At 40.2% G+C, this 26,774-nt stretch overlaps 1 protein-coding gene across 1 annotated transcript in view; it reads right to left on the reverse strand.

The window, feature by feature from the left end:
* Window positions 1–26,774, reverse strand: part of ADCY2 (adenylate cyclase 2) — a 401,408-nt gene that overhangs the window by 78,021 nt on the left and 296,613 nt on the right. The window contains exons 12-14 of the mRNA XM_027607059.2: window positions 23,676–23,756; window positions 17,484–17,553; window positions 15,521–15,618 (exon numbers count right to left, since the gene is read on the reverse strand). Of these exons, the coding sequence (XP_027462860.1) occupies window positions 15,521–15,618; window positions 17,484–17,553; window positions 23,676–23,756 (249 nt within the window). The remainder of the gene's footprint in view (window positions 1–15,520; window positions 15,619–17,483; window positions 17,554–23,675; window positions 23,757–26,774) is intronic.

Consider the following 26,774-nt stretch of genomic DNA (forward strand, 5'->3'; position numbering starts at 1 on the left):
AGAAAGACAAATACCGTATGATTTCACTCATAGGTGGAATTTAGGAAACAAAACAGGTGAACATAGGGAAAGGGAAGAAAAAACAAAATAAGATAAAAACAGAGAGGAAGGCAAACCATAAGAGACTCTTAACTACAGGGAACAAATTGAGGGTTGCTGGAGGGGCAGTGGGTAGGGGGATGGGGTAACTGGGTGATGGGCATTAAGGAGGAGATGTGATGTGATGAGCACTAGGTATTATATGCAACTGATGAATCACTAAATTCTACCCCTGAATCTAATACTACATTATATGAGAACTAAATTGAATTTAAATACTAAAAAAAGTAAGTTATGACACAAACTATCAGACATGACTCAGGAAGAAACAGAAAATCTAAATAGACCTATAAAAGAGATTGAATCAGTAATTTAAACAAAATCCAAACCAAAAATTACTTGCAAAGAAAAGCTCACACCCAAATGGCTGCACTGGTGAATTCTACACAACATGTAAAGAAGAATTTTAACTACGTTTTCACAAACTTTTCTGGAAAATGAAATGGATGGAACAGTTCCTAACTGATTCTATAAGGCCAGTATCACCCTCATACCATCAGAAAAAGATATCATAAAAAAAAAAACTGAATCCAGTGTCTGTTATAAATATAGACACAAGAACCTTGACAAACTATTACAAAACCATATCTAGTCACATATAAAAAGGATTATGTAACATGACAAAGTGGGATTTATCTGAGAAATGCAAGGTTGGTTTAATATCTGAAAATCAATTAATGTATAATACACTATATTAATAAAGGAAAAGAAACCCACATGACCATCTCAATAGCTGTAGAAAAAGCATTAGACAAAATCTGACACCCTTTGATTATAGAAACACTTAACAAACTAAAATTAAAAGGGGATTTCCTTTATCCTAATAAAGGTATACATGAAAAACCCACAGGTCACATTACATTTAATGGTGAAATACTGAATGTTGTCCTCCTAAGATCCTGAACAAGAATATACATGTGCTGTGGCTACTTCTATTGAAATTACACCGCAGTTTCTAGTTGAGAAAATTAGGCAAGAAATTGCAATAAAAGACATCACACTGGAAAGGAAGGAGTAAAATTATCTCTATTTGTAGATGATTTGGTATCTAGAGCATTATGTCCACAACCTGAGATTCAGACCCAGAGTGGCTCAAACCCATGACTGTCCAGTGCTCAAGTTCATAGCACACTGGCATTCGTGATCAGATGGATGTACCTCTCATCGCAGGGAACAAGAAAAACCATGAGCCAAAGTAATGGCCGGCCAAAAGCTTTTAATTATAACCATTTATCCAGCCTGCTCTATCAAGACCATGTTCAGGCTCATTAAGCATACCAAGATGTTTGTGTAACATAATCAATTTTAATTAACATTCTAGTTGCACAGCTGTTTCTTTTTAACACACAAGCATAACTGATTTATATACTCACTGAAAAGCAAACTTGACTCTTCCCTGTCAGGAGGGGAGAACAATTACACTTTTTTTAGTGATAATTTTTGACTTTGGCACTTTAATCAAGTGTATTGTTACAGTATAGGGAATAGGTTGATTTGAGACAAGTTCCTTTGTCCTTTCTGTTTTTTTTTTCCCGAATCAATTTATTGCTTACAGGTGGTCCTGACTTGGATGAGGAAGCACATTTTCAGGCAGGAAAAATCCAGCAGAAATATACATCCACTATCCCCCAAACGTCTGAAAGTTATATTAATTATAAACTGTTTTTGTGGGTAAATAATGGTATCTTTACGTGGAATTTTATTTAATGTGATGACTTCTATGTCCCTCCTCCCTCTTTGCACTCACCTCCCCCCCCAAGAAGGATGCAGATTAACGTTCTGTTCACACCAGTTTCGTGGTGTTCCGCAAGGATAAGAACTCAGGGAAGAAGGCTTTTCTTTTAACTGTAAGTTAGCATGCAGTCATAAAAACCCCTTTATCTCTCTTTTTTTAAGTGACAGGTGATAGAAATTCAAAATTAAAGGGAATTTGGTAAAAAAAAATCAAAAGCTGAAAAGGGAAGAGGCATTTAAATATTCACCGCTGTTACAGATCATAGTAGCCTTTCTGTGATAACAGGACTCAGGAGCTTTGGGATGTTCTGGCCACTTGAAGGTCCTGTGATGTGGCAAAAGGGAGAAGGAATTGTGTTTGGCAGAGTAAAAAGCCTCCACTCCACAGCAACAATAAGGGCTGAAGATTTAAAGTTTCAGACAGATTATTCCCCCAGAAGGCCCACAGTCTTCTCTTTCTACACTTATTTCTTAGGTGAGGTCATTCCATCCGATGGATTTAAAAATTACCTATGTGCTGGGTTTTCCAAATTATGACTCCACCCCTAACTCCTCCAAGAAGCCGGGACTCACACACTCCCTCCCTCCATGAAGCCCCACCACGTGGATGTCTAAGATGCACACGCATGTCTTTGATGTCCAGAACTGAGGCCCTGATTCATGGCCCTCCCCCCCTGCTCCTTCTAAGGATTCTCCCTCCCTGTAAATAGCAACCCCATTTTCCTAACTGTTCAGGCCGAACACCAAAACCAACACCAACATAAAAAACCCACAGAACTCAGCTTTCTCTTATTGCTCATATCCCATCCAGTAGCAAGACCTGTCTCCATCCGTCTTCTTGAGATACTCCAGCAGCTACCACCTGCTCTGCTACTCCGGTACCAACCATCACCTTACCTGGTCTTCCTATTTCTAACCCTCTTCCCCTGCACAGCAGCAAGAACAATGCTTCTAAACATACCCAGATCATATCCTCAGCTGAGAACCTTCCAGGCCTCCCTGTCACACTCAGCGTCAGACCCAACGTTCTCCTGATAGCCTGGGAGGGCCAACACCTGCCCTCCCATTGCTCCTCAGACTCCATCCTCCACAGCTCTCACCAGGCTCGCTCTGCTCCCACCACCCTGGGTCTTTGAACACACTGTGGTTCCCATCATCTGGAAGATTCTTCTATCAGATAGCCACATAATTCCCATTTCAATTCATTTGGGCCTCTGCTTCAGTGTCACTTAATTAGTGATGCTTTCCCTGCTCACCCTCATCTGAAATATCACCTTCCATAGCTCCCAGAGTATCCTATTCTGTCTTATTTTTTCTTAAAGATTATCACCACTGAATCATTATATGTGTATTTGTTTATTACATTATTGCTGTGCTTCCTAATAGAATGTAAGTTATATGAGAGAAAGGGCGTTCTGGGGGTTGCTGATGCTTTCCTCACATCTCTAACAATGCTTGGTATATGAGAGCTCAATAAACAGCTACAGAATGATTCCACACGTAACCGGGTGCATGTATGTGCTTCTATCATGAGTTTCTATTTCTATAACAAATGCTCAGAATATATCCCTAGGTATAAAGTAAAGGCCCATGGCCTGTTTCAGTGAGTGAAAACATGCTCAGCTCCATTTTTATTGTTATGGTTCCTGAAATCTTACCATACCACTGACATATAGCTAAATGCGACACAAATCAGTTTTCATTCCTGGAGAGAATACTGGTTTTCATGAATTCCATTTTTTCATGATGACAGCATTTTTAGATAGGCACCCTGTTATGCAGACTAAAGACTACTACTTCTAGGCTCCCTTGGAGCCAGGTTCACACATGTGACTTAGATCGGTCTTGGGTTATACACCAAAGTGTCATGACGTAGCTTCTGGGAAGTTTCCTCAAGAGATGGAACTTATGAATGCTTTTTGCCCTCTGCTTCTGGGTCTGTTCCTCCATCTTGTTGCCCTGAATGTGGATGTTGCCATCTTAGAAAAGGAAGGTAAGGGGCAAAGTCTAATGACAGTATGGAAGTGTGCTGGTGGGATCCAGGACCCCCAAAGAGTCCAAAGGACCAGAGTATCATACTGTAACCTTTGGTCTTTGATTAATGGGGAAAAACTAAACTGCTAACTTGCATTCAAGCTACTAATTGTGAGGCATTTCCTTACTTTCTGATGACCTGAATCCACAGCCGGCTGTTGTTGATCTCAGTACTTTTACTGAGTTCATTTACCTTGGATGGTGAGAATTATCTCCTCCTTTCCTTTCCCCCTCCCTCTTTTCCCTCCCTCCTCCCTCTTTCTCTTTCTCTCTTTCCTTCCTTCCTTCCTTCCTTCTTTCTTTCCCCTAAAATTCATACCCACTCACAGGGAGTAACTTACTTTCATAGTATCCAATATTTGGGCCCACCAATTTGGTTGCCCCCCAAAGAAAACTGCGTCCATAATAGTTAGTTTTCTATCATTTGTGTTTAGAAAATCAAGTCTACTTACAATGGACATGAATGATTCCATCATTAAAATTTCTTCTATTTTTTTTCTCCTTTTTGGAGATAAAATCAAAATGAAAGTGACTCTTTTGAAATGAGTATTAAAGAATTAATGAGCACTGATTATTCAAATGAGTAAAGGAATAAGTATCAAAGAATTTCAGGGGAAACAGGAGATCTCACATATGTAAGATTATAATTTGCTATTAATTTTGCTTAAGTAAAATACCATTATTCTTAATTTAACTTGGGCTATTAAAACACATGATATTTAACTAAATTTTATTAGAAAAAAAATCACTCTTATTGTAACAATTGCCCATGCCTGGTTTAATATACTTAGTTTGGCAGACAATATGAATAAAACCACTAAGGACTGCAAAAACAATTCAGGCTTCATCATTTTTGGTCTTTGAAGGTAGCTCACATTTCTGATAAAGTCATAGTACAAGGCAGACAGAAATGAGAGAACAAGCCTAAAAAGAGGATTCAACTAATAATTTAATTACAACTATTCAAATTCTGAGACTAGAGCTAGATTCAAGATTATGTGCCAAATAGGGATGACATTTGGCCCTCTTTTAGGCAAACCCTTCCCCTTGCTGCTCGTTTTGAGGTCATGAATTCTTCTATTATTAGTTATTCATGCACTCATCCATTCATTCATCCACTTATTCATCATTTTTCTCCTTTTCCCAAAAAACGTGAGGCAGTTTCCCCAAAAGAAAACAAGCAAAACAAAACTAGAGGTCAGCACATTAAAAAGAAGTGAGAAGTGAGAAACATCATTACCCAATGAAAATGCTTCATAAAGTATAACAATATTATTATTTTTAAATAGATGAGCTCATGAGAAGAGAAAATACTACATACACAGATGGTATTCACAAGCAGAATGTGAGGGGTTATTGATGCAAACCAGCCCAGGAGGAACCAGGGGCCGATCCATGCCTTGGAGTGTGAGATTTAATGTTTACGCAAGGCAGGATGCTGTCAGGCATTTCATTAATGTGAAACTGGAACCGAGCTCTTGAATAAAGTCAGAAGCCATAAACGGCTGGCCTACCAAGAAACAGGAAACCTCAAAACTATGCCCAGCAGTCTGGTAATTTTCAGGGAAGTTGACTAACTAGAGCGATGAATGGAAACAGAGCCATCCTGAAATGAGATGCCCCAATCTTGCTCCATGCTAAGGGGTTAGCCAAATTCACATGACCTGTTTAGTGAAGGGACCCTGACCTTGACCTGAAGTTAACAAAATACTTTGACTTGAACTGGTGAACCCCAGAGACAACTGGCAGAGACAGACTGAAAAATATATCATAGTAACGCCTTCATAACTCAGAGCATGTGAAATCACCATGGACCCAAACCCCTGATGCTGGTGAGTTCAAAGTTAAAATTACATGTAATCCAAGGAGACATGCCACCATGAGTCAACAGAGAGACCCCACAGCAGAATTCATACATTTATACACCTTAATAACAGAATGAAATAAGTGCTCTTTTCATACAATATTTTTATACAATTTTATACAATTTGTTTATTATGCTAATAAAGGAAAGAAAAAATGGAATCCTTAGGTATAAAATAAGGAATTATAAAAAATTCAGATTTAAAAAGAACCCAATAGATGTCTTAGAGATAAGTAATCATTGAAATTATACACTCAATGTGGATGAGGGTTTCACCAGAATGAATGCAGCACCGAGAAATAAAGAGGTGTAAGCTTTGAGGAAAAATTGTAAGACCTGGAACACAGAATGAACAGCACAAAATACAATTAATAAGATTTCAAGGAGGAAAAAGTAAAGAAAGAAGGAATATATAAGGTGATAATGTGAATTTGCCAATATGAATCTTCAGACTAAAAATCACACCTAGGCACTTAGGTAAAGAAGAACAAATACACACGGGGAAAGAATATACTGAAATCCCAGGGGGAGAAAAGCACCCGTGGTGGAAAGACACATGATCTAAAAAGAAATATAATGGGATTGGGGGCGCCTGGGTGGCCCAGTCGGTTAAGCGTCTGCCTTCGCTTCAGGTCATGATCCCAGGGTCCTGGGATCGAGCCCCGCATTGGGCTCCCTGCTCGGCGGGAAGCCTGCTTCTCCCTCTGCCACTCCCCCTGCTTGTGTTCCCTCTCTTGCTGTGTCTCTCTCTGTCAAATAAAGAAACAAAATCTTAAAAAAAAGTTTAAAAAAATTAAAAAAAAGAAATATAAGGGGTTTCATAGAATACATATCATTCGCAGCAACAGATGATGAAATTGATGGGCTATCACCACCCTAAGAGAAAATAGAGTTAAATATAGGATTTTATACTCAGTTAAACTATTATCCAAGAGCCAATGTGAAATAAGGCAGATAAAAATATTTTAACATATAGAGAAAAAAAGAGGAGCTATTGCTACTCACAGACCCTCAATGAAAGAACTAATAAATGAGAGTCATCAGCAAGAAGGGAAATAAACTTGAAGGAGTAAGATTTTAAAAGATGGTAAAATAAACAAGGGGATTAAGCGTACACTGGGTAAGCAGTGAGAAATGTATAGAACGGTTGAATGATTATACTGTATACCTGAAACTCATGACACTGTAAGTTAATTATGCTTTAATAAAAAAAAAATGATAAACAAATAAATTGGTAAAGAACAAGAGTAAATCTAAATAAATGCTGACTAAAATTACCATCTGGAACAGAAGTCCTAAGAGAAATTATAGAGAAGATATAATGATTAACTTCGGAATATTTTAATACTATATATATATGTATATATATATACACATGTGTAGTTATGTTAAATACATATATTTTATATGTGCATGTTATATATATGACTGTGAGTGTGTGTGTGTGTGTGTTTATATATAGAGAGAATATGCGTGCACACAAGGAGGAGAGAGGAAGAGAGATCCTGACTAGTAAAGGAAAAGAAAAGATTAAAGAATACTGGATCAATCCTTCCGAAGTTAGAAAGTGGGAAGGTGCACCAAGAAAAGCAAGGTAATTGAAACATAAGAGGGAAAAAGTGAGGCCATACATCAGTAACAAAATCTAATACAAATGGAATCAAATCACATTAATGTAGAAAAATATCAGATCGAATAAATAAATAAATAAAAATAGAAGCTGTTTACACGAGGTATACCAAAACAACAATGGCTTCAAGAGCCCAGAAACTTATCTATAGGAAGTGTGACTCAGGAATAAATTTGTACAGTCTGGATTGTAAACACACAGATGTTTATTATATCATGTTCTGTACTTTGCTGTACCTTTGAAATACTTCACAAGAAGAACTATTTACAAAGGAAAAGAAACATGAGGACATTACCATGAAAAAAATGAAGGAAGAGGACATTATAATACAACATAATATAATATAAATGTAATATGAAGCAAGCACAGAAAGTTCTGGTCTCAACTCTTTCCATCAGAGGTGTCCGCAGACCTACTCTGAGCTCTGTCACTGCCAACACAAGGAGGGTAGTGCAACCAGCACAGAATTCACAATGTTCATGCTCAAAATCGACTTGTTGCTCAAGAGAAACACACTACTAATTGGTGATGATGCCTGACAGAATGAACTTGGATGGGTCCTCTTAAAGATACAACACATGGAAGAGAGATAAAAAAATAAAAGCAAAGACAGAAGACATCTTCCTGATGTTTTCTGAAGAGTGTAATCTCATGAATTATTTGTCTTGGTCCTTGGAAATTTTTGGGTTCCCTGGCATCATCTATATACTATTGACGTCCCAATAGTGGAATTACTCGATCATATGGTAATTCTATTTTTAATTTTTTAAGGAAACTCCAAACTGTTTTCCATAGGGGCAGCAACAATTTGCATTCCCACCAACAGCGTATGTAATTTGAAAAGATATACACACCCCTATGTTCATTGCATTATTATTTACAATAGCCAAGATATGGAAGAAACCCAAGTGTCCATTGGTAGATTACTGGATAAAAAAGTTGTGATAAGCCATTTATACAAGGCAATTAATAACAAAAGCAAAGAAACACATTGACAACAATACAATAATAGTGGGGGACTTTAACACCCCCCTGACTGAAATGGACAGATCATCTAAGCAAAAGAGCAACAAGGAAATAAAGACTTTAAATGACACACTGGACCAAATGGACTTCACAGACATATTCAGAACATTCCATCCCAAAGGAAAGGAATACATATTCTTCTCTAGTGCCCATGGAACATTCTCCAGAATAGATCACATCCTAGGTCACAAATCAGGTCTCAACCGCTACCAAAAGATTGGGACTATTCCCTGCATATTTTCAGACCACAATGCTTTGAAACTAGAACTCAATCACAAGAGGAAAGTCGGAAAGAACTCAAATACATGGAGACTAAAGAGCATCCTACTAAAGAATGAATGGGTCAACCAGGAAATTAAAGAAGAATTAAAAAACTTCATGGAAACAAATGAAAATGACAACACAACTGTTCAAAATCTTTGGGATGCAGCAAAGGCAGTCCTAAGAGGAAAGTATATAGCAATAGAAGCCTTTCTCAAGAAACAAGAAAGGTTTCAAATACACAACCTAACCCTACACCTAAAGGAGCTAGAGAAAAAACAGCAAATAAAGCCTAAACCCAGCAGGAGAAGAGAAATAATAAAGATCAGAGCAGAAATCAATGAACTAGAAACCAAAAGAACAGTAGAACAGATCAACGAAACCAGGAGCTGGTTCCTTGAAAGAATTAACAAGATGGATAAACCCCTGGCCAGACTTATCAAAAAGAAAAGAGAAATGACCCAAATCAACAAAATCATGAATGAAAGGGGAGAGATCACAACCAACACCAAAGAAATACAAACAATTATAAGAACATATTATGAGCAACTCTATGCCAGCAAATTAGATAACCTGGAAGAAATGGATGCATTCCTAGAGATGTATCAACTACCAAAATTGAACCAGGAAGAAATAGAAAACCTGAACAGACCTATAACCCCTAAGGAAATTGAAGCAGTCATCAAAAATCTCCCAAGAAACAAAAGCCCAGGGCCAGATGGCTTCCCAGGGGAATTCTACCAAACATTTAAAGAAGAATTAATACCTATTCTCCTGAAACTGTTCCAAAAAATAGAAATAGAAGGAAAACGTCCAAACTCATTTTATGAGGCCACCATTACCTTGATTCCCAAACCAGACAAAGACCCCATCAAAAAGGAGAATTACGGACCAAAATCCTTGATGAACATGGATGCAAAAATTCTCACCAAAATACTAGCCAATAGGATCCAACAGTACATTAAAAGGATTATTCACCATGACCAAGTGGGATTTATCCCTGGGCTGCAAGGTTTGTTCAACATCCACAAATCAATCAACGTGATACAATACATTAACAAAAGAAAGAACAAGAATCACATGATCCTCTCAATAGATGCAGAAAAAGCATTTGACAAAGTACAGCATCCTTTCTTGATCAACACTCTTCAGAGTATAGGGATAGAGGGTACATACCTCAATATCATAAAAGCCATCTATGAAAAACTTACAGCGAGTATCATTCTCAATGGGGAAAAGCTGAGAGCTTTCCCCCTAAGGTCAGGAAAGCGGCAGGGGTGTCCACTATCACCACTGCTATTCAACATAGCAGTAGAAGTCTAAGCCACAGCAATCACACAACAAAAAGAAATCAAAGGCTTCCAAATCGGCAATGAGGAAGTCAAACTCTCACTCTTTGCAGATGATATGATACTTTATGTGGAAAACTCAAAAGACTGCATCACAAAACTGCTAGAACTCATACAGGAATTCGGTAAAGTGGCAGGATATAAAATCAATGCACAGAAATCAATGGCATTCCTATACACCAACAACAAGACAGAAGAGAGACAAATCAAGGAGTCGGTCCCATTTACAATTGCACCCAAAACCATAAGATACCTAGGAATAAATTTAACCAAAGAGGCAAAGGATCTGTACTCAGAAAACTATAAAATACTCATGAAAGAAATTGAGGAAGACACAAAGAAATGGAAAAACGTTCCATGCTCATGGATTGGGAGAACCAACATTGTGAAGATGTCAATGCTACCTAGAGCAATCTACACATTCAACGCAATCCCCATTAAATACCATCCACTTTTTTCAAAGAAATGGAACAAATAATCCTAAAATTTGTATGGAACCAGAAGAGACCCCGAATAGCCAGAGGAATGTTGAAAAAGAAAAGCAAAGCTGGCGGCATCACAATTCCGGACTTCCAGCTCTATTACAAAGCTGTCATCCTCAAGACAGTATGGCACTGGCACAAAAACAGACACATAGATCAATGAAACAGAATCGAGAGCCCAGAAATGGACCCTCAACTCTATGGTCAACTCATCTTTGACAAAGCAGGAAAGAATGTCCAATGGAAAAAAGACAGTCTCTTCAACAAATGCTGTTGGGAAAATTGGACAGCCACATGCAGAAGAATGAAACTGGACCATTTCCTTACACCACACACAAAAATAGACTCCAAATGGTTGAAAGACCTAAACGTGAGACAGGAGTCCATCCAAATCCTAAAGGAGAACACAGGCAGCAACCTCTTCGACCTCACCCGCAGCAACTTCTTCCTAGAAACATCACCAAAGGCAAGGGAAGCAAGGGCAAAAATGAACTATTGGGATTTCATCAAGATAAAAAGCTTCTGCACAGCAAAAGAAACAGTCCACAAAAGCAAAAGACAACCGACAGAATGGGAGAAAATATTTGCAAATGACATATCAGATAAAGGGCTAGTATCCAAAATCTATAAAGAACTTATCAAACTCAACACCCAAAGAACAAATAATCCAATCAAGAAATGGGCAGAAGACATGAACAGACATTTTTCCAAAGAAGACATCCAGATGGCCAACAGACACATGAAAAAGTGCTTAACATCGCTTGGCATCAGGGGAATCCAAATCAAAACCTCAATGAGATACCACCTCACACCCGTCGGAATGTCTAACATTAACAAGTCAGGAAATGACAGATGTTGGCGGGGATGCGGAGAAAGGGGAACTCTCCTACACTGTTGGTGGGAATGCAAGCTGGTGCAACCACTCTGGAAAACAGTATGGAGGTTCCTCAAAATGTTGAAAATAGAGCTACCATACAATCCAGCAATTGCACTACTGCGTATTTACCCCAAAGATACAAATGTAGGGATCCGAAGGGGTACGTGCACCCCAATATTTATAGCAGCAATGTCCACAATAGCCAAAGAGCTAAGATGTCCATCGACAGATAAATGGATAAAGAAGATGTGGTATATATACACAATGGAATATTATGTAGCCATCAAAAGGAATGAGATCTTGCCATTTGCAAGGACACGGATGGAACTGGAGGGTGTTATGCTGAGTGAAATAAGTCAATCAGAGAAAGACATGTATCATATGACCTCACTGATATGAGGAATTCTTAATCTCAGGAAACAAACTGAGGGTTGCTGGAGTGGTGGGGGGTGGGAGGGATGGGGTGGCTGGGTGATAGACACTGGGGAGGGTATGCGCTATGGTGAGCGCTGTGAATTGTGCAAGACTGTTGAATCACAGATCTGTACCTCTGAATCAAATAATGCAATATATGTTAAGAGAAAAAAAAAGAAGAAGAAGATAGCAGGAGGGGAAGAATGAAGGGGAGTAAATCGGAGGGGGAGATGATCCATGAGAGACGATGGACTCTGAAAAACAAACTGAGGGTTCTAGAGGGGAGGGGGGTGGGGGGATGGGTTAGCCTGGTGATGGGTATTAAAGAGGGTACGTTCTGCATGGAGCACTGGGTGTTATGCACAAAAAATGAATCATGGAACGCTACATCAAAAACTAATGATGTAATGTATGGTGATTAATATAACAATAAATAAATAAAAAAACCCTAAAAAACAGTATGCTAAGGGAAAGAAGCCAGACACAGTAGGCCACACATTGTATAACTCTATTTATAGGAAATGTCCAGAATAGCCCAATCCTTACACACAGAAAGTAGATTAGTAATTGCCAGGGGCTGGGGAGAAAAGAATGGGGAGTGAGTGCTTAATCAGTTTCCTCTTGGAGTGATGAAAAAGTTCCAGAACCAGACAGTGGGGATGTGCTCATGCAACATTGTAAATGTACATGAAGCCACTGAATTGTACACTTTAAAATGGTAAAAATAATAAATTGCATGTGTTTGTACAAAAAATAAAACCACCACCTCATGAGAGGTGAAAGGGCAAACCACAGGGTAGAGGAAGATATTTGCAATACACATAACTAACAAAAGCCTCATAGCCAAAATATACACAGTCAAATATACAAATCAATAGAAAAGAGACAGACAACCCATTTTTTAAATGGGCAAAAGACTTGAACAGGCACCTCACAAAGAATATATAATCAGGAAACATAAAATGCTCAATATCATTAGTCATTAGGGAAATGCAAACTAAATTTCAAGACGATAGCACTGCACACAGGCCAAAATAGCTTAATCCTTTTAAAATGACAATACCAAGTGTTGTTAAAGAAATAGAGTGGCTAGAACTCTCATTCATTGCTAGTATAATGAAAATTGATACATTCATTTTGGAAAAGTGCTTGGTATCATCTAATATAGTTCAACATACACACATACCCTATCATCCAGCAATTCCACTCCTCAGAATAGCCCCAAACCAGAAACAACTCAAATGTCCATCAGCAGCAGCATGAAGAAATACATGGTGATGTATATATATATATGTATACATATATATATATATATTTTTTTAAGATTTTATTTATTTATTCGACAGAGAGAGAGACAGCAAGAGAGGGAACACAGGCGGGGGAAGTGGGAGAGGGAGAAGTGAGCTTCCTGCTGAGCAGGGAGCCCGACGCAGGGCTCGATCCCAGGACCCTGGGATCATGACCTGAGCTGAAGGCAGATGCTTAACTGACTGAGCCACCCAGGCGCCCCAATGGTGATATATTTTTAAATGGAATATTATAGAGCAATAAGAATAAACTATAGCTACATGAATAAAATTCACAAACATAACATTGGCCAAAAGAACCCAGATAAAAGAGTAAATTTTTTATGAGTCCATAGCTATTAAGTTTAAAAACAGGTCCAAGTAGCCTATGGAGATAGAAGTAAAAACAGAAGTAAGGTTACCTGGAAGACGGCACAAAGGCAGATATGTAACGACTAAGCCATCCAGGTGCCCCAGGATTCTAGTTCTTAACCTGGGAGGTGATTACATGGGTGTGTTTGTGAATTCACCCGTCGGTATCCATATATTTGTGCACTTTCCGTTTGAATGTTATACCTTAATTAAAATGTTTCTTTTTAAGTGGCTGGATAAACAATCTGTGGCACAGACATACAATTGAATCCTGCTCAGCAATAAAAAGGAATGAACTATTAAAAAAAAAGTTGTGATATACCTATATAATGGAATATTACTTAGCCATAAAAAAGAATGAAATCTTGCCATTTGTGCCCACATGGATGGACCTAGAGGCTAACTAAAAAAAGTCAGAGAAAAACAAATATCCTATGACTTCACTCATATGTAGAATTTAAGAAACAAGACATAGAAAAAAAGAAACAAAAAAAACCACTCTTAAATACAGAGAACAAAATGGTGGTTGCCAAGGGGAGGTAGGTGGGTGGATGAGGGAAATAGATAAAGGGAATTAAGAGTACACTTATTGTGATGAGCACTGAGTAATTCAGAGAATTTTTGAATCAGTATGTTGTGCACCTGAAGCTAGTAGAACACTGTATGTTAATTATACTTGAATAGAATAAAATAAACGTATAGCATAAAAAAGAAATATTGTGCATAGTAGTAAAATGGATGATTTGAAAAAAAAAGTCCTAGTCACTTTCTTCTCTTCTAATTCCTTCTGATGGGTGATAATCCCTGTCTTAATTATGATGTAGGAAATATAAAAATTCTCATCCAATGCAGAAAAATAAGTGAATTTATCCACCTAAGAGCAATAACAAGGGCCCACTTCCCTTGGTAATTGTTTCACTTACATGACTTTTTAAATGCCCTTCGGCTCTATCGGTTGGTAAGCTTTGTGTGTGCAGGCAAATCTAAGGGGGGAAGGAGAAGTTTCCTGGGAACCTCTTCTAAAAGGGGCCAGACAGCTTGGGAATGAACATGTGTGAGCTATACTGTGACTTGTTACTTCTACAAATGCCTTTGTGTTGCTTCGTGCCCAGAAGAACATCCTTTGGAGTGCAGAGGGGAAAGGCAGACCATTTCTGTCTAGCTGGCTCAACACCTTCATGAGACAAAATGCGACCCAACCTCGGCAATTCAAGTTTTCCACAAATGTTACTGAAGTTAAATGCAAACACACAACTAGATCCTACTAAGTTGAAAATGGTTGCTTTGGCCTTTACAAAATATTGATAAAAGCAAAGAAGATTTGTCTTAAAAGTTTCTTTCTATATCCCCAATTATTGAGAAAAGGGCAAGAGTTTTGTTTTCTTCTTTTCCCCTTAGACTATAGAATGAGAAAGAATCCATTACTTTAAAGAAAGTCAGTTGACTTCTATGGCGCTCATGAAGAAGGTATGAGAGAGAGAGAGGCAATCTAGCAATCCCCAGAGTGACTGGATTTTCACACAGAGATGGGACTAGGAGTCCACCCCCAAGTGTCCAAGTGTGACATCCGGCTTCCTCAGTTTCTCCCCTCTGAATCCAGGTCTCTCCTGGGAAGGGTGAGCTAGACTGTGACCTATTACAATCAGAAAGGTGGCAGAGAACAGACTTCAGGGAGAAGAACGTGAAATCAGAAGAGATGGGTATGTACAGTGTGCCCAGAGCAGGTTATGTCCTTTCAATACACAATAACATTATTTGCTTATTAGAAAAAACATCTAGATATTTAGCTCCTTCTGGGTAGTTTTTTGGGCTGCATTTCTTCCACTGGGCACCAGAGTAATACAGAAATCGAAGTCAGAAGGTTAAATTTATTTTGTTAAAAATCCCTATAAGGTGAATCAATAGGTCCACATTGAAAATGCAATATTATTGTAACTAAGCATGACACACGGGAGCCACTTAGCTTCGCAGATACTGAATAAACTGGCCCTCCCCTGTTATATGACCCTTCTGTTTGGAAATCTGCACTCTCTTCTATCCTTTAGTATAACTGGGCTCCTGTAGAGAAATACAGTGAACCATAGGTACTTACTTCGGTAATACCAGAATCTGCACAACGAAGATGCAGAAGAATATGAGACACGCACAGGTCACGTAGTACTTAAACGCTGGCAGGGCGGTGGCTCGGTACTAAGAGGACAAGAAGGAAGCCATGAGTGCTGTTCTCCGAGAAAGGGGCTGGAACCGTCAGCCATCAGCCTACCTGTACCTACTTCCTGCATCACGACTTCTTAAGTCACAGATGTGGCAAAAAACAAGCTAAAGACAATGGCTGCTCATCTCTGGCAATGAGCGCTTCCTCCCTCCAAATGAGCTATGGAAGAGTTTCTTCCCAAAACCATTTTTATGAGCCTAACTGTTCCGAAACCCCTTTCAAGGCAATTGGATCACTCCAGCAAGGAGAGAGAGCAGCGGACCGGAGGGACAAGTGAGTGAAGTGACGGCACCAGCATGAGCCACGCAGGTGTTCCGGTCGCCTTGTGGGTCTGTTGTCCACAGCTATGTGGCGAAAGCAGATGACTATCCAAAAGTTTACTTTCAAAGAGTAGTTACGAAATGCAATTTCCTCAGTTTATTTATTGATTTTAGTCTTTTCTGTTACTATTCATCTCAGTGCTCCATGGCGGTAGTAAGGGAATTTATAAGACAGAGAAGGCCAGTGGGCTTTGTTCTGGGTGTCTGATCATTCCGTGGGCTTGTGGACCTGGCTGATGGTCACCAGCAGAGCAGGCTGGGGATAGGTGGACGGAAGATGGGCTTAAATCCCAGTGGTGTCTAAAATTTGCTTCAAAGTTGGCCCTACAAATATATAATACCAGGGGACTGTTAGCAAAAGTTGCATTTTAAAATGATGATCACCTTCTGCTTACGTGAATATTTTCTTGGTGAATTTTGTGGCTTGATGGCCAGGATAATTTGCATTCTAGTGAAGAAGCTATATTTACATAATTGCAGAAATGTGATTATATTCTACACATTCAATTGCACTCTTATCTTTTACCTTCTTCTGGGCTTTCTGTCAAGATATGAATTGGAATTTCCTTGCAGTATTAATAAAGGAAATGGATTTCTATCAAGCAAGAATAATTTAACATTTAAAGAATAAATAACCATCAGGATCTGTTAAAGTTATTCGAGGATAAAATGGTCAATAATAATGATCAGATACATCAAACGTCCATTCGGTAAACTGTCTGTAGTCAGCATGTCGACTTAGAGGCAGGCAGTTGATCTCATTGACCGCTAACACAAAAGAAAGTCTGGGTACAACTATAAAATCCAACCCTGATGGATTCTGGATATTCTATTCAATAGCCATAAAACAATGAACTGGATTTTCTCAAGAGCATTTTAAAACCAGTGCTGTGACTTTTGCCATTAATATAGTAGCTTTTGTTCAAACTAAGCCTGTAATTATATAGTCGGATGATAAAAAATTATCTCTCCCTTATTCCTTTTTATAGATCAACACAAAACAAAAGGCAAATGTGATAAAACTGACCTAGAAGAGTGGTTGCTTTTTTGGCAATAATTACTTAAATCGTTTTAGCAAATCCACATTAAGCATGTCAAGCCCAAATATCTGCTTATTTATTTGCACTTATCATAGCTCTTACTTCAGGGGTCGCAATGTGAAACTATTTAGGTGCAATAAATACTGAGAAGTTTGGGGTTTCTAATTCTCCCAAACAGATGTTGAATGCAAATCTCCTATTTTTGTTAAAAAATTAAAATGATTTATATAAGAAACTGCAAATTTATCCTTTTTTTCTTGACTTCTTGAATGATTTTGTTTTCTTTGAAAAACTTTTTCTAAGAAAATAGGCCATCGGGAGAGCCAGTTATGAGCTCCTGTCCTCTCCCCTTAGGATCTCAGACCTGCTGCAGATGCCATCCCCACCAGGAGTGCTGAGCAGGGTGGCTGGCCAGCCAGTAACTCAGATTTTTAAAAACTCACACTTTGGAAAAAGAGATTGGGGAAAAAAGTAGCTTACTTCTTTTTCTAATATTTTATTGTAGAACAGGAGTGAGATTCTCTGAATGTCTTCAGACTTGAGCCACTGCCTGGAAATAAAAAAGACAGACATCATTAAACTGAACTTCCAACCAATGATCTGAAACTTTAAAAAAAATCATGTGCATTCTTCTTTCTTTATTGTAAATCATCCAAAATTGAAGATTTAAAAAAATTCATAATACCAAATAACTGGGTATGGAATCTAGGACAAAAATAAGGTGTGCAAATATAATATTGCTATTCACACATGACCCTCCTTGGGAAATTAGCTATTACAAACCAGTTGTCATACCAAATTGAAACTCACGCTCCCAAAATTAAATAACTAGGCAAATAAATCATCAAAAGGATTCAAGTTCAGCAGTAAATTTATTCCCTGATGTTTTACTGAAATCACATGGTAGGTTCATCCCCTGAAAAATATGGTTCATAGAGAAGCACCATTTTTCTTAGCTCATAGCAAGTAATACATCAGAGCATCAAAACCATTTAGAGTGTCCTCCAAGTTCTGGGAGAGAAGATTCTCCTTCTTTCACACTTACTGAAAACATTTTTATTGTCATGACTTGCATTTCTATTTAAAAAATTTTGCTTGAATGCATTTTAAAAAATGGGTAAAAATACTAATACAATAAGCAATCGGTTCAGACCACTAACGTAGTATGTTGATGAAAACGTAAACACTCATGTGTAATACAAACATTCCCTGAGATGTTGAAAAATAAATAAAAATGATATGAAGGCATGCGTTCTTACACACTGACTTTTAGAAATTGGTTTTAAGAAGGCAGCTGAAATAAACAAAGAGCTTAAGGACAGAACTTTTCTCTAGGGACCTGGGTGGCTCAGTCAGTTAAGCGACTGCCTTCGGCTCAGGTCATGATCCTGGAGTCCCGGGATCGAGTCCCACATCGGGCTCCCTGCTCAGCGGGGAGTCTGCTTCTCCCTCTGCCCTTCACCCTGCTTGTGCTCTTTCTCGCTCGCTCTGTCTCTCAAATAAATAAATTATATATATATATATATATATATATATACACACACACACATATACATAAAGAACTTTTCTCTAGAATGTTGTATAACTTGCAAGTGGAACAGCGACACTTGATGTACGTAAGCCCCAGCCAGTCGGGCACAATCCCACACCCGGTAACAAAGTACATGCATGTTTGATGACATAAAGATGAATGAAATAGAAAGATACACACTCTTACGTTCATGAGCATAGGAGTACAAGGAAAATTTGAAACCTGTGTATCAAGGAAAAAAATCTAGAGGCAAATACCAACAAAATAGATTACAGCTGGTTTGGGTCATTACACTGAGGAATCTACATTTCTATTTTCCTACTTCTCTTAAATAAATACTTCTTTTTTTTAAATAAATACTTCTATAATAAAAAATAACTTGAGTTATATATGTATATGCATTAGATATGTCTATATAAAGTGTGTATATATGTATATATCTACAAGTGTTTATAACCATCTATCTACATCTATTTCTTTTAAGATTTTATTTATTTATTTATTTGACAGAAAGAGAGAGAGAAGCAGAGGGAGGAGAAAGTCTCCCCTATGTGCAGGGAACCTGATGTGGGACTCGATCCCAGGGCTCCAGGCTTGTGACCTGAGTCAAAGGCAGATGCTCAACCAACTGAGCCACCCAGGCGCCCCTAGCTACATGTATTTCTATACCTATATATCAGTATACAGAGAAAGAGATTGTATATATGTGTGTGTGTGTGTGTGTGTGTGTGTGTGTGTGTGTGTGTGTGTGTGTTAGGACATGAGAGAGAAAATTATGTTTTATATAGATTTCTAAAAAAATGTTAAATCTGTTCAAACAATTGTCAATTCACATGAATTTCTTAATGAGGTCCTTTTCCAGCCCATTGGTCAGATGTCTGTGGATTTTTGACTCCCTGAGGTTTATTTGGGAGATGGGGATTTGAGGATCCAGGAAAGAAGGCCAAGTCCACCGTTACACTTGACCTTGTAATGGGTAAGTACAGCTACCTGCTGGTATTGGATCAGGGTCTCAAAATTGACACTGATGTTTCCCATCAGGGCTAACGACAAGTTAACCCAGGAGACCAGCACACTGGGGGGCGGACTACCTGGTCTACCTGGAGGGCCCTGTGCCCAGAACATCATGTGCGTCATGATGAGCTGGACTATCCCATAAACCTATACTACAGACAGTGTGCTTTCAACAGAGGCACGGAAGTCAGTAATGTATTCTAGTATGATTGCCATTTAAAGTGAGAGCTATAAAAATGCATTCTGGTTCAAGGTTATAAGCTTTAGGTATCAGGGACATACATTTTTCTTGGTATTTCTTATTACTGTACCAGCTGCAGAAATGTGGTATTGTCCTGTTTGATGAAACTGGAGAAATCAAAGGTTGGTGAACGGCAAAAAGAGCAGAAGATAAAATCTGAGATGAATATTAACCATATTCATTTTCAAAACTGTGCACTTGTTATGAATATCACACTATGAATAATGTATGCAGGTAACTTATTCAAAACAGTTTTTTTCCCTTTATCGAGAAAGAAAAATCTAATTTCAAGATGCCCCTCGGTAATCTAAGATTGGAAATAAACTAAGAGTGAAACTTACGAAGTAGAAGTAAAAGCATCTCCACAGGAGTTAGCGGAGCCCCATGCCCGGTGTGGGTCTCCAGCACCTGCCTGTGTCCTGCCGGGGGACAGGTGGTGCTTGAGGCCAGCCCTCACGTCCCTGTGTCCCCAGCACGTAACGCTGAGTCTCCTCAGCCAGGACCACTGGGTTCTTACGACCTTTTCCTCAGAAGGAAGGAGAGTATGTCCTCCCCTCCCTCCTTCACCATCCATAGGTTCTCGGAGATGGATCAGTGCCCTTCACTGATTTGCAGGAAACTCAGACATTTATAAGCCGGATTTGGATAGCTGGAATAGGAAAGATTAGTGGGGGCTGATCTGGTCAAATATTTTTGGGAACTGGAACTACAGAGAGGCAAAGAAGGGAAGAGGAAGGAAGGGGAAGGAAGGCATGTGTGTGTGACTTACGGCGTCCTGACATCGTTCCTGACCCAGGTGGCAATGGGATGAAGAAAATCAACCCCAGCCCTGTGCTATACAACCAGTGACCTTCCACTGATTTATCCCAAGTTTTTTTTGTTTTTGTTTTTGTTTTTTTGTGCGAGGCCCAACTCAAATAAAGGAAATTCTAAACGAGATCCTGACTTGTGTGAGGGGAATGTACATCCACACCCTTACTCAGAACTATTCTGGAATGGAAGAATGTAGGTTCTTAGAGCAAAGGGGACACTGAAATAGAGAGAAGACCACCTTCCTACTGTAACGGCCTGAAGGTCTACATCCCCCCAATTCGTATGTAGAAGGCCTAATCCCCAGCATGGCTGTATCTGGAGATGGGGCCTCTACAGAGATAATCAGAGTTAAATGGGGTCACAAGGGTGGGGCCCTGATGGGAAGGAATGAATGTCCTTATAACAAGAGGCACCAGAGGTCCAGCCTTAAGCAAAGGCCCTGTGAACACAGTGACAAGGCTTCTGCGAGTCAAGGACAGGGCTCTCACCAGCACCCGACCGTGCCAGCACCCTGATCTTGGGCTTCCAGCCTCTGGAGCTATGAGAAGTAAATGTCTGTAGTTTCAGCCCCGGTCTGGGGTCTTCTGCTACCGCGGCCCCAGTGAACTAATACACCTATCTGGGCAGTATTGAACCTGAAGGCTTCAGTGGCCTTGACTGTGCCCTCAGGCCCTGGGGCATTTGAGAAAGATGGTATTCCTGGACAAGTGGTCTCTCCGTGTGGAAGACCCACCCTTCCTCAGCCCTGGGGTCTGAGATCCTCCAGTCGATCTGTCCCGCACTTGGGCATTCGCTCTGTCCACCATGTATTTAGTCTTGGGCGCACGATCTTCTCACCTCGCCTACCCGGACTAAGTCAGAATCTCGGGCACCTTGCCCCGAGCATGTGTGCGGTGGTTTCTCTTCTCTCCTCAGGGCTTTGAGAGGTGCCACTGTGCCTTGTGTCTTGCATGCCAAGCACACGCTGCCCCTGCTCAGCCCTTCACACAATGCCTGTGAAGGGAGTAGATGAACACAGACACAGACATTTGCATCTGAATCACTGTTTCCTCTCCAGGAAACAACAGAATGGTGCATCAAGACTGGAGTCCTCATTGACTCCTCCAGAGGAAATTCAAAGATCAGAAGGACATCAGATCCAGGACCAAGAGGAGGTAATGAGTCAGGCCGAACAGAATGGGAGTGAAGCTAATTAAGAAATATATGCAAAGTAGCTTCTACTTCAACAATTTCACTTCTGACTTCTGAGTACAGCATGACATCTCTCCCTGTTTCATTTCTGAAATGTGTTGGGAAGATTACAACCTAAGTGGTTACACCAGCATTAAACATTACCTTAGAATAAAGCTACACGAAAGCATGAAGGTGTTCACTCAGTACGCATTTGAATACGAAATGATATAGTACAGACAATCCAAAAGCCACCTCTACAAAAATAAAGCCAAGCCCAGCCCATGAGTATGCTTTCTAAAGAATCCTTCAGTAGGAACACTCGAAAAGGTGGACACAAAGGTCTTTTAAGAAAGTAGAGGTCCTGCAGGAAGGCATGCTGAGGTTGACTTTATACACGGGCTTTCTATTATTACCGTAACTATTGTAATTGGCTAACTTTGTCAGGGAAAGGGTGTTCCCTTTCTTCTGATGCTGTGCTTTATTCTGGTGGGTCCCAGAGTAGTAGGTGTGATTTCCTCTGGCTGAATGAACATATCCTTCTACCCAGCCCACATGCAATCATACTCTTCCCTAGGTTTTGGCTGTCAATCGATTCCAGGTAAGCAAGTTTCTCGGTTTGTGATGTGTTGTGGTTTCGAGGGGGGCAGAGATGAAGTTGATTTTTATACTGCTTTTAGGGCCTGGCAAAGCAGAGCATTTGTCTGGGTGCTGCTGGTGTGTCCTGAGTGCTCCATGACGGGTGGACGGCCTTCTCTATTTGGGGCATGCAAAGGGGCTCTAGGCAGGTGTTAATTCAACGTGCCAGCATATGTGAACTGCAATTCTAGCCCAGCCAAGATACTTGACTGTGTATCTAAGCAATCACACACACCATATACACATACGTATACGCTCGTGTAATTCTTTCATTAGTCACGTAAATATTCTAAAACGACTGCTTATAAGGAACAATCTAGAAAAGGCACATATTTTTCAAAGCTGTGTAACATAATTCTGGAAGCAGGGAATTCAGGTGAAAACATTCATACTTTTCGTGAGTCAACTTTCATGATAAAAATCAAATAGTCTGGTTTCCGTAACGATGGAAACTTTTTCATTAAGGCTTTTCATTTGGACCTACTGATGTGTTTGCTCCAAGTTAAATTAACAAACACTCACTGAGTGTCTGATGGGCACCAGGCACCATACAGTCATCTATCTGCTGCCCTCCAGGAGTTTAGCCATGACACATGGACCTAAGGAGAATTCCAAGGCCAACGAATGTCGTCATTATGTCCAGGCTGTGAGATCTACCACCTTCTTTAATTTCCCCCTTGCATCTCCTGGACCATTTAGAGCTGTAACAGCAATTCACAGACTGAAGAAACATTCACAGATTTCCACAAACTCAGATTGAATGATATTTTGTCCCCTAAAGAATCTTTATTCCTCCCACTGCTGCCCTGAATTCAGATTCTAGTGCTCAAAACCTCTCTTCAACAACCTAGAACACAGGTGAGTCCACGTTCCCGGACCGTGCAGGGGAAGAAATGCATTTTGAACAGAGAGAGTCACACAATACAACTCCAATTTTCCCACGTGGCATTCCTATTGACATTTAAAAAATATTTCTTACTGAACACATTTTGCTATGATTTTTCTATGTTTATATCTCACGTTGTTTGTCAGTAATTTACCCAGAGAGTATTTCTTAGACAGGAATGAAAAATTTTCTAATTACCAAAAGCTATTATTAAGGACAATTGAGGTGAATTGAACGAATGGCTTCTAAAAGCATGACTTTGTCATGGCAAGTATTACAGAAATTATGGTGAAAATATTCGTGGAAAATATGACACGATTTTCAAATAATAGGGTTTGAAATAAAAAATATGATAATTTAAGATCATGAAGTACTCACTTTTGTGCATTAATTCCATCAATTGCTTGAATCATCCTTTCATTTAATTCTTCTTCAAATCTTTTCTTTTGGGACTTGGTTCTGTATGAAAAGGGAAACATTATGAGAGAGAATGTGACTAAGCCAAATATGAAGTTAATTTTTCTAAGCCAAATATGAAGCCAAATATGAAGCCGAAACCCCTACTTCATTCAGTCCATTGGATCAAAATTGGGAAAGAAGGAAACGAGATTATGCTAAGTGAAATAAGTCAAGCGGAGAAAGTCAATTATCATATGGTTTCACTTATTTGTGGAACATAAGGAATACCATGGAGGGCGTTAGGAGGAGGAAGGGGAAAAATAACGGGGGGGGGGGAATCGGAGGGAGAGATGAACCGTGAGAGACTGTGGACTCCGAGAAACAAACTGAGGGTTCTAGAGGGGAGGGGGTGGGGGGATGGGTTAGCCCAGTGATGGGTATTAAGGAGGGTACGTACCGCATGGAGCCCTGGGTGTTATATGAAAACAATGGATCGTGGATCACCACATCAAAAACTAATGATGTGCTGTATGGTGACTAACACAACATAATAAAATTAAAAAAAAAAAAAAAGAAGGAAACGAGAGTCGAGGAGCAGCCTTTTCCTTATTAACATCCAGCCACTCTGTGGATTGAGCGAAGCGACTAGAGTTGGCGACTGGCATAGTAAAATGTTACCTTACAGTTTAGTCACTGAGAGTGAAATGGCACCAGACGTTAAAAAGCAACACTGGAGATATATCCTTGGTGTTTGTGATAAAAGAACTTTCTGTCCTAAGAGATGCATTAGCCCTTGACTTGTTGCCTTCATAAACTTTATTTTATGATGGAACACACTGGCTTTGGAAACTCCCCTGCAAAAATTTGGTGTGGTTGAAAAAAACAGTTGTTCCTTGTTCATGTTTCCTTTGGTCAGTTTTCAAGAATTTGCAGAACGACAGTCTTCTCTGAGGCCTATCAAAGCTTCATTGTATGCATTTAAAGCTTCCTCAGTATTTGAAAGCGCTCTTCACAGGAAACCCCACATATATTTGCAGACACTCACTTGGTCTTAGAAGAAAATACTCTTCAGCCATATTAAAAGACGCCTTGTCAACAAATTAGGCCAAAAGAATGAGCTCCTCAAGGTTAATTTGACCATTCGCATGAGAATCATATAAAGGAGAAAATCAAAATAATCCCTATTTTTAAAAAATTACACATCTGTTGCGGAGAGTAAAAGCACACAGGAGCCTCACGAAGCTGGCCCAGCCCAGCCTTCACTTGAGTACAGCACCTGCAAGTCACCTGGTCTAACGTGGAGTGAGCCCATGGCTTCTCTGAGCTCGGGGGGGGGGGGGGCAGTTACTAATGGGGCAGGCCTTCTACTCTGGGATGACAGTAACTTTTCTGATTTCAGAACCACCTCTAGATAACAGACAAGAATAGCAATGTCACATCTATCTGTAATTAAATCTCCCGAGAGTATCATGAACGAGACAGACGGGTCTTCCCATCATCTCAACACCATTGGTGGGTTGGTGCCCTGAGCTCCCGCCTTCTTGAAACGGGCCCCGGGCATTCCTGGTTCAAAAGCACAATGATCTGAAGTGATCCACCTACAGATACGAGAAAACTGAATGAAGAAGTGAAGGATGCCAAATTCTAAGCATGCTTACGTTTGAAGAAGGACCATTCATTTTTCCCTTCTTTAAAAAAAACAAAACAAAACAATTTAGCAATCATCTAGGATGGTTCATTCTCATTTAGAGGCGAGGAGCTACCTTCATGTTTTTTGTATCGGCCCTCTGCCTACACTTCAGTTTGCAGACTTCAATTGGTTTCCTTTTTCACAAAGTCTTGCCAAATCTAAGAACAGTGTAGGTCCCTGGAGACTCACAGGAAAATGTAATCCTTCCATGGTATGCCCGGGGCTAACCAGAGCATTGCCTCCATGAATCTGTTTCAGGATTAGTTTACATAATGTCTACACAGCACATAATGATGTAAAGGTGCGTGAGTAGCCCACACCTGGGTATTATTACACATCCGCTGTGCTTACTGATTATCTGGATAACAATTCTTTTTTTTTTTTAAAAGATTTTATTTATCCATTCATGAGAGACAGAGGGAGAGAGAGAGAGAGAGAGAGAGAGAAGCAGAGGGAGAAGCAGGCTCCCAAGGAGCAGGGAGCCCGATGCGGGACTCGATCCCAGGACCCTGGGATCATGACCTGAGCCAAAGGCAGACGCTTAACCATCTGAGCCACCCAGGTGCCCTGGATAACAATTCTTAACCCATAGTTTCCTTGTCTCTGTCATTTTGTGATCTCTGCTATGGTGAATGATAGGACACCCAGGGAGCTGATAATCTACCACCGGGAGTTCTTAATTTGCCAGCGTGGGTTGTATTCCTCAGATGTCTGGTGTTCCTAGCTGTCCAGTCTATGTTCCTGCTGCTGGGTCACCCTGCTTTCCAGTTTCCTTCCATTCTTCCTCCTGAGCCCCTTCCCCGACCTGTCCCACTCCCACACCCGGTCTACTGTATCTGAGGATGCGGGGAGGAGGTCGTGAGTTAGCCCAGGTAATGTTCAATACCAGGGCATGCTGGCTCAAGGGCCAGGCTGAAGGCTCAGGGAGGTTTTATAATGCAGGCCACTGGCGGAAACCAGGACATGCGAAGACAGCCCCAGCGAGGCTGATTTGGAGGTGGTGCTCTCTCCACGAGGCCCTGGGGCCACCAGCGATCCAACCACTGCAGAGGAAAGTGGAATCGATATGGGAGAGGCTCCCAGCAAGGTTGGCAGGACAGGAGAGCAGTTAGGGGTGCAGAGTTTGGGGTCACAAGGCCAGGGCACAAATACGGGCCTCTCCTCCACCAGCCGTGTGGCTTGGGCCTTTTCCTCACCCCTCGCGCCTCTGTGTCCTCCCTTCTAAAATGGTAATGGCATAGGGTCTACGTTGGATGCTGCAGGGGTGACGTGAGATCTTCCGTATGCCTGGTACAGATCCAAATGATGGCTTATTGTCATGGTCTTCCACACAGCACTCTTCCCAGGAGCCGCTGCCCACATCATATGGGCCCTCCACAAGCATCCCC

Source organism: Zalophus californianus, chromosome 5 (assembly GCF_009762305.2).
Source record: "Zalophus californianus isolate mZalCal1 chromosome 5, mZalCal1.pri.v2, whole genome shotgun sequence".
Taxonomy (NCBI): domain Eukaryota; kingdom Metazoa; phylum Chordata; class Mammalia; order Carnivora; family Otariidae; genus Zalophus; species Zalophus californianus.